We start from the raw sequence: 8,208 nt of genomic DNA, 5'->3' as shown, positions 1-8,208 counted from the left end.
TACCAGGTATGTCATCAAATTCGAACTCTTATATGGAAGTCTGTAGTTCAATCGATGTGTTATAATCATGATTCTGTTTTGAAATTAAACTAACACGAAATTTGTTAGAATGTAGTCTAGAAAATTGCCTAGGTGAAACTTTCCAAAAAAAATGATTCAAATACAGTTTTTGGTCACACACTCATGCTTTCCTTCTTGATATATATATATGTGTATATATATATATATATATATATATATAATATAAAAATATATATGATATCCTTAATTCCCTAAGTTACTTGATCTATCTTGAAAACATAATTCAGCTCCACCAACCCAAAACTCAAACTACTTTTGTTATCACTATTTTTGCTACTTCAACATACCTGAACGTTGTTTGGATCAAAAGATTGGGCGGTGTAAGGTGTCATTTTGTAATCTAGCACAATTTTATGTTCACTTTCCTTTTTTTCATCTGTTTTGGTCTATAAAGTTTATTTTATGGTCATTTTTTTTATTAACCTGGATATCCAACCCGTTATTCGAGCCAACTAATCCCAGAGCGACCACCTGCTTTGTAGATAACTCGGACTCACCGCATTTGAACCTCCGTGGCCACCAGAGGATTTTTATTGCTCATTAGATTTGGGACCTCCAAGTACTTTTGACCTTTGGAGCCAAACTCGAACCAATCAGGCACCACCCTTGTGGTTGGTCATTTTTTTTGTGTTGCTATAAAAAAATCTTCCAATGAGTTCTCTTTTGATGGACAAAAGTTAGAACAAAGACTTGGTGTCTAGTTTCTTGAGCTTATTACAGGAGTTACTGTCCGTCTAGACTTGTCTAAGTGGTTGATATGTAAAAACCTCGAGTTCGAATCCACCACTTGGAGTTTTCATGGTAAACAACTTATAAATATGGTATTTTATATCCAAACCATTTGAAGTACTTGTTCTACTCGTTATGTTAGAATACAACTCCCTATTTTAGGACCTCATGTTTGGTCAAAGTTTGATTGATCCTTAAGATTTCAGATCTTTCTTATAAAGAAAATGAGATATATGACACTATTAAACCATATCCATATCGGTCAAAGTGTGACCTTTAAATGTGACTTCATATATTTCTTAAGAAAATGAGTTATATGACTATCAAGGCCTGGCAAAACGCAAGCAATGACATCAACTCCTTATATTTACAAACTTAATCATATAATATATGCTCCATTAAAGTATCTCCCACCATACTCTTATTTTCTTGACCTTTTTAATTTTTGTTTTTAGTTTCGTGACACATTACATTTTGCGCTCACTGTCTATCAAGATGAAGGTTGAAGTAATCTTGTTGGATCGTTGGTTAAGCTCGTATGCAATGAGAGTCAAGATCGCATTGGCAGAAAAAGGGGTTGGCTACGAGTGTAGGGAAGAAAACCATCCCAACAAAAGCCCTTTGTTGCTCCAATCTAACCCCATTCATAAAACAATTCCGGTCCTGGTTCACAATGGTAAGCCTATTTCGGGGAGGGTATTGTGGGGAAAAGGTGAAGATCAAGAGATAGCAAAGAAAGAATTTATTCAAGGATTGAAAGAGTTGGAGGGGGAGTTGGGCATTAAGCCATGTTTTGGGTGAAAATGTAGGTTTTGTGGATGTGGCATTTGTACCCATTATTTGTTGTTTCTACACTAAGGAGACTTGTAATTTTAGGGTTGAGGCCGAGTGCCCGAAGCTTGTGTCATGGGCCAAGAGGTGCATTGATGAGAGAGAAAGCATTGCAAAAACGCTCCCGCACCCTCACAAACTTTAAGACTATTACACGGATTTTTTTACACAAATCAGACCCACAATGAAGGTCGTAATTTATAATGCTTTCCATTTGTGTTTTTGTTTCAATCTTTACCTTTAAGGAGACTAGGATTTACCGTTAACCTAGAGCGGTCAATACTCAATAACCCTTTAATGCACATTACATTATGGTTGTTTCCACTTGTAATTCATTGTTGTGATGATCTTTTGTAGTTTGTTTTGAGGAATGTGTTGTGGGGTCTTGGTGTATTAAAAGAAAACACGTTACTTCAACAAAACTTGTAACAAAATCATTCAAACCAAAACTACTTAATTAGGATGATGAGAATCTTTACTTTTCGATAAGTCGATCATAGATAACATTCCATAAGTGTAACTGAAAATTGTAAATGTGTATACATAACATCCATAATATTGTCAATTGAAACCATAGTAGAACCCAAACTTTAACCAAAATAGAATCAATGACAAGAATTGGTTCTCCCATAACAAAATCCCATCATGAAATTAGTTCCAATTGGCAAGAGTCTTTAAAAAAATTGAATCTCCAAAGTCTTTAAGGACCCACAATTAGAGGTGTGCAGGAAATCAACCGATCCAATTGGAACCGACCGATCCAATTAAAATCGATCGACCATAATTGGATATCCAATTATAATTAGATCGGATCAAATTGAAAATTTCAACATCCAATTTGGATCAATCAAACTTATTCAATTCCTTGTGGTTACCCCTAGCAATGCATCAACATTTCTCAACTCCCGATATTTGCTTAATGCCATTGATTGATACTTCATATAAATAATGTACTCCAACCATATTTGTCACTCGCAATACGAGAACCGAAGGGGTTGTTTGGTTGGTTTTCCATTAAGTTCTGAACGAATAAAGCTTTTTCGGTAGATGGATAGGAGCGTATTTTTTTAATTGAGATGAGTAGGTTTGGAATAAAACTTGGCTTTATAAGCAACTACCAAACAGTCAACTATATATATATATATAAATATATATATATATATAAATATATATATATATATAGCTGATGGAATAAGCGTTCCGTCAAGCTAATTAAGCTGTTAACCAATAGGCCCGAAGTCTAATATGACCTCTGATTCAATCAAGCTTGAGAGATCCCAACGATTGATTGAGGCTCCAAATTGGGAAATCTGATACGGAATGACCTCCGAGATTGGGAAGCAATTTACAAAAGATGAGAGAATTTTGTTCTTCTTTAGTCATTTATGGCCACTACTAAAGGTTATTTTTGCTTAATTTCTCTCTTCTATGTCTGCATATTTGGCCATTATCTTGTTTGTAATTCTTATTATTTACAGTTTCTCAAGAAGCCAGATGCAATGCACTTGAAGTCATAAAAGACATTGCTATAAGTCATCGAATGCATGATATTAATTTGTCGGCCCAGATCTAAGAATTTACATTCTTTATTATAAATTGAATCACATATAGATGTACTACTAATTATAAGAATTTGTTAGATCACAAACTTCAGCATGCTATTGTAGTAATAATGGACTATTTGGATAGGTGGAATTATTTTGTGAGATTACTTTGAAACTCTTTCTTATCCATACTTGAGAACTTATGGACTCCTATGTTTATGTGCAAGGCATAAGCTTTGTAAACCATATGCAAGCTATATCATATATGAAATCAATGAAAAGATTCCTTACTAAAAATGAGTTCTTGGGTCCATAGCCTGGCAGCACTTTATTTAAATCCCTAATAAACTTTTAAACAATAGAGTTGCTTGGGTCCAAGTTGTAGGTGGTTGTGCTTCCATTTGGACCATTTCAGTTGTGTAACTTGGAACTTCTCTTTTTTCCAGTTGCTTATAGTTTGAGATGTATACATAATCTTTCTTGTAAACTTACTTTGATTTAAGTATATAATGTTTATACATATTGAAGCCTTTTCGTTCCTCCTTTGAGAGACCCGTGAACCAACCTTTGCTGAATTTTGAGAGGTTATCTATCAACAATTCATCTTGCAGGTATGTCTTGAATGTGTTTATGCATATGAGCATTCTAAGTGATTGTGTTTCGAACCTCAATTCGTTGGTTAAGTTTACTATACACTCTATCCTAGATGCTTAAATTGGCACATTTAAGATGAGCTTTATGTTTTAGATTGTATATATTGGTTGCGCTATTATTTGTGAATCATTTCTAGTTAACTCAATGTGGAAAGGGTATGGATGAAGGGATGTGTACCGTTTTTTCGTTTTATTGGTTTGTAAGTTTCTCTTGCCGAAAACTGTAGTGGTGGTGCAGGGTAGGAAATTTATTGCAACATTTACTAGCTTTGTGGGTTAAAGTTGGTGGCTTGGATGCCATTTTTATGCCCAATGAATCACAATAGCATAATAACATCTAATTCTATCAACATGCTGCAGAGTTAGAGAGTGCACGATTACAATTCTGTTCGGATCGTAGCAACCTCAAATTTATGAAAAGTGTACATCTTTGGTCATATCATTGACGGCTATAGCAAATGTTATCCTTGAGAACTCCTTAAAAGGCTTTTGGTTTGCGGCTTCCGATGAAATTGGAATGGTCAATTCCATTTACCAAATTTCTTATATATTTGTGGTTGGCAACATGGCTGGAATTCAAATCCACTGAAATCCCCAAATTTCAGTGAATACATTAATCTTTCATTCCTTTGGTAAACCCATGAAGTTCAAGTACGTCCTATTCAAAAATGTTCAAATGAGTGAAATCATGTGTTTTAAGCTTAAGCTAAATATGGGTATAATTTAGCAAAATGAATATAATCTTTATGATGCATTTATAGATCAAGTTGGAAACACAAGGTAGCATTGGTAAGAAGTAGCCAAGTTGATCACATGAAGTGATTGCCTAAATAGTATCAAATTGTTTGTCCAAAATTAACCACAACTTTCTACATTCTACTTCCACATGGGAAAAAGATAAGTCTCATATACATACATACATGCACCCATAAATATATATATATATATATGTGTGTGTGTGTGTGTGTGTATGTATTTGTGTGTGTAATTATATTATTGTCATTGTTCTTGCTTTTTTTTACTGCTAAAAGGAGAGGTTAAAGATAGAGCTTGGGCTAGAGAAAATGATTTGAATGATACAATTAGTCATGTCCCGTCTCGTCTCGTCCTGTCCTGTCCTGTCTTGTCCAGTCTGCGTACCAAACTCTTCCAAAAATGAAATTGGGATGGTTTATCCCCAAAGTACTTACCTATTCGAATGATTTCTATCACACCAAGCCCAAGTCGTGTCAACTCTTCTCTCAAGCCATCCATTTCGGGTGTAGAGTCCGAAATTACCGAAACCAACTTTTTCATTTGGTTGGTTGCTTCATGGATTTCATTATTGGTTTCTTCCACTAGCTTAGATAACCCGATTGTCCTTTTTCTCTTTTTATTTGTTTCTTCTTCTTCACTTGAAGGAATAAAGGAAGGAGAAGTTGTATCTGAAGGACTTGGAAAGGGAGGAACACCAAGTTCAATTGCAAAATCTTCATTGTCTTCCATATTCATATTCTCTAGTATCTCTATAGCTGATCAACCATATTTCCCATTGCTTGATCTTTCCTGAGCACCAATTTCAACTGCTCGTAAGCTGGGAATAGCTTATTAGCCGTGTAATTTTTGTTGGGATGTTTCTACGACAAAAAAAAAAAAAAACAAACAATTATTAAGAGAAGTAACAAAAAGTATTATACATAACCTATTACCATTACTAATATCTAACCTTTAGATACTCCTCCAAAATCTTGGGAGTTACTATAGTCACGCATTGATTTGCGTCATTCCATCCAAATCCACTTGTATTCAACATATTATAAGCGGTAGAATACTTATCTTTTGGCCGCTTAATCTTGTTTTGTACGTGTTTCGACATGAGACTAATACCGGGAATTTTATCCCTCATCTTTGAAACAACAGCCTCATATGTACCTGAGCTAAAGCTTCCATTGTCACCTCTACCCCTGTTGATGACAATGTCTTGAAGAATTGTGATCAACAAGTCTTTCTTATCCGTTGTCCACCCACGGCGATTGGCCATTTTTTATAAATCTATAAAACAATACCAAATACCAAAACAAGATTTCATTATGAAGACAATACCAAATACCAAAACAAGATTTCATTACGAAGACAATACCAAGTACCAAAACAAATATAATTTTGTTACAAACAATACAAAAATATAATTCCATTACAGACAAGACAAATATAATTCCATTACAAACAAGACAAATATAATTCTGTTACAAACACCAATCCATACTAATGTCAATTATGGTTTAACATCCAAGATTCAAACATCTCTTCGGCTAAATCATCTCTGCACTGAGACCACTCGTCACTTGCCTCAACGACATCAATGGACTCTGATGGTAAAGAGTGGTCTTCCCCAATAGGCATATCTTCAATAGTGATTGTTGAATTTTCATGAGGATCAATGGTTATGTATGTTCTAATAAAATTATGTAACAAAGCACACGCTAAAATCATTTGCCCTTTATATCTTATTGGATAGAAAGAAGGACATAATATAGCCCAACGTTTCTTCATGATGCCAAAACACCTTTAAATAATATTTCTAGCATGTGAGAGCTTCATATTAAAGTATTCCTCCTTATTAGTAGGTGCATGACTAGCATCTTCCCATTCTCGTAAATGATACCTAGTGCCCCTATATGGTGCCAAAAAACCTTCACCATTGATATATCCTGCATCCGCCAAATAGTAATTATCAGGTGTGACTTTCAATTCATTTTGTCTAGTAACTGTATCTCGTAGAACTCTGGAGTCGATAGCTGAACCTTCCCAACTGGCTAAAACGTAGACAAATTTTAGATCACGAGTGCACACACCTAATACATTGGTCGCAGTATGTCCCTTTCTTGTTCGATATCTTGGTTTATCAGACTCTGGTACAGTTACTTCAATATAAGTTTCATCTATTGCTTCTAGACAACCCTATACAAAAAAGGTAAATAGGTTTTAGCTAAAGGATAGATTTTATATTATGTACTGTATAAAGATTGTTATAATAAGTACCTTAAACCATTTCCATCATGAATCCATACAACCATCTTTTATAGGAGTTGGTTTGACAAGCAACACGTCTTCCAAATGCAATATAGCATGCAATACTCGATGAATATACCGAGTTATTGTTTCCCCCGATCTATAGAACCTAACTTGGATAGTCCTATTCTTAGTGTGGTGTGCTAATATGTTTATAAATATAGCAACTTGCTCCTCGATTGTCATATTACCATCATCCATTAATCCACTACGAGTTTTAAGCAAATCACACAAAACTGCAAAAGCATTTCTATCCGTTCGCAACTCATTTATAAAATTTACGTTACTTTCTCATGTAATATGTTGTATTTCGGTTGATCAAATTTGAAGTCTAGTGAAAGTTCTTTGACCCAAAGTTTCTCTTTCATTATTTCTATTCTCTAATCCAATTAACCAAAGTGTAAGGGAAAACAAATAAATGAGCATTTGAATGTACATATTCCATTCGTTAATGAGTACAACCAAGTGATTCTGGTCCATCACTACAAAAAGCACAAAACAAAGTAACAAACAATAGTCAAAACAATGACCTAAGACACATTCTTCAGATGCATTTTTCAACAAACAATGACCCATTATAGAATTATAAACCATTATAACTCTAGTATACTTTTGATATAAAGCACTCTTATTAAAAAGATGCGTTCATGGCATGCTTGTAAATCAACCATTTGACTTGGACCAATTTTAATTTTAATTTTAATTTTAAAGTAAATCAACTCCATTATGGTTGTAACTTGAGTTCTAAAGGTAAATACAGAATTTGGGGATTAACTTGAGTTCTAGAACTATATGTAGAATTAGCCTTACAATTTTAATTAGAATTGTAAAGCATATTGTTGATCCTCTCTCTTAGTGATTTGATGATAATCCCTTTTCTCTTTCACGTTGTATTTGTGTTTCTGTATTTTCAGTTCCAGCGATCTTCACTGAGTATGTTCAGTGATCGCTGAAAAACTTGCTTTGTAAATCTTTCAGAGATAGCAATACTTCAAGAAGACAACACTCACACCAAAGAACTTTCAGCAAACGTCGAAGACTGAAACTGAAGATTAGAGACCGGCGAGTACGTGATCTGAAGCGGTATTCAGTGATTACAAGTCTATCTATATATGTGTGAAGACTGCTCTAGCTTCAGCAAATGATAATGAGACCTTCAGGTCATTCCAACATTCAGCGATCAAAGGAAGTTTGATTAGCACGATTGTTGTTGTCTTGTCCTTATGCACACAAAGGACAAAACCCATACCCTTACAAAAGTTAGTACGGTACAGAGCCGATTAGTCGACTCCTTGTCCACCAACTTTAGGTAAGGATGT

At 34.6% G+C, this 8,208-nt stretch overlaps 1 protein-coding gene and 1 pseudogene across 1 annotated transcript; one reads left to right on the top strand and one right to left on the bottom strand.

The window, feature by feature from the left end:
• Positions 1-1,305: 1,305 nt before the first annotated feature.
• On the top strand, positions 1,306-1,786 carry LOC112507991 (annotated as a pseudogene).
• A 4,302-nt stretch (positions 1,787-6,088) lies between these two features.
• On the bottom strand, positions 6,089-7,090 carry LOC112505949. Its single transcript, XM_025109984.1, has 3 exons — positions 7,004-7,090; positions 6,483-6,778; positions 6,089-6,272 (listed from the first exon to the last, which is right to left on the bottom strand). Exons 1-3 carry the CDS (start codon positions 7,088-7,090, stop codon positions 6,089-6,091), a joined length of 567 nt encoding a protein of 188 aa, XP_024965752.1.
• Between the last annotated feature and the right edge of the window lie 1,118 nt (positions 7,091-8,208).

Source organism: Cynara cardunculus, assembly GCF_001531365.2.
Source record: "Cynara cardunculus var. scolymus isolate 2C chromosome LG 2, CcrdV1, whole genome shotgun sequence".
Taxonomy (NCBI): domain Eukaryota; kingdom Viridiplantae; phylum Streptophyta; class Magnoliopsida; order Asterales; family Asteraceae; genus Cynara; species Cynara cardunculus.
This window is presented reverse-complemented; position numbering and strand designations above follow the sequence as displayed.

Bases quoted from the DNA above. Each gene is read 5' to 3' on its own strand.
- LOC112505949 (XM_025109984.1), bottom strand. From the start codon at position 7,090: ATGGATGATGGTAATATGACAATCGAGGAGCAAGTTGCTATATTTATA. The intron at 6,779-7,003 runs GTTAGGTTCTAT...TTTTTTGTATAG, and splicing joins CTAAGAATAGGACTATCCAA to GGTTGTCTAGAAGCAATAGA. The intron at 6,273-6,482 runs GTATCATTTACG...TAATTTTATTAG, and splicing joins GCACCATATAGGGGCACTAG to AACATACATAACCATTGATC.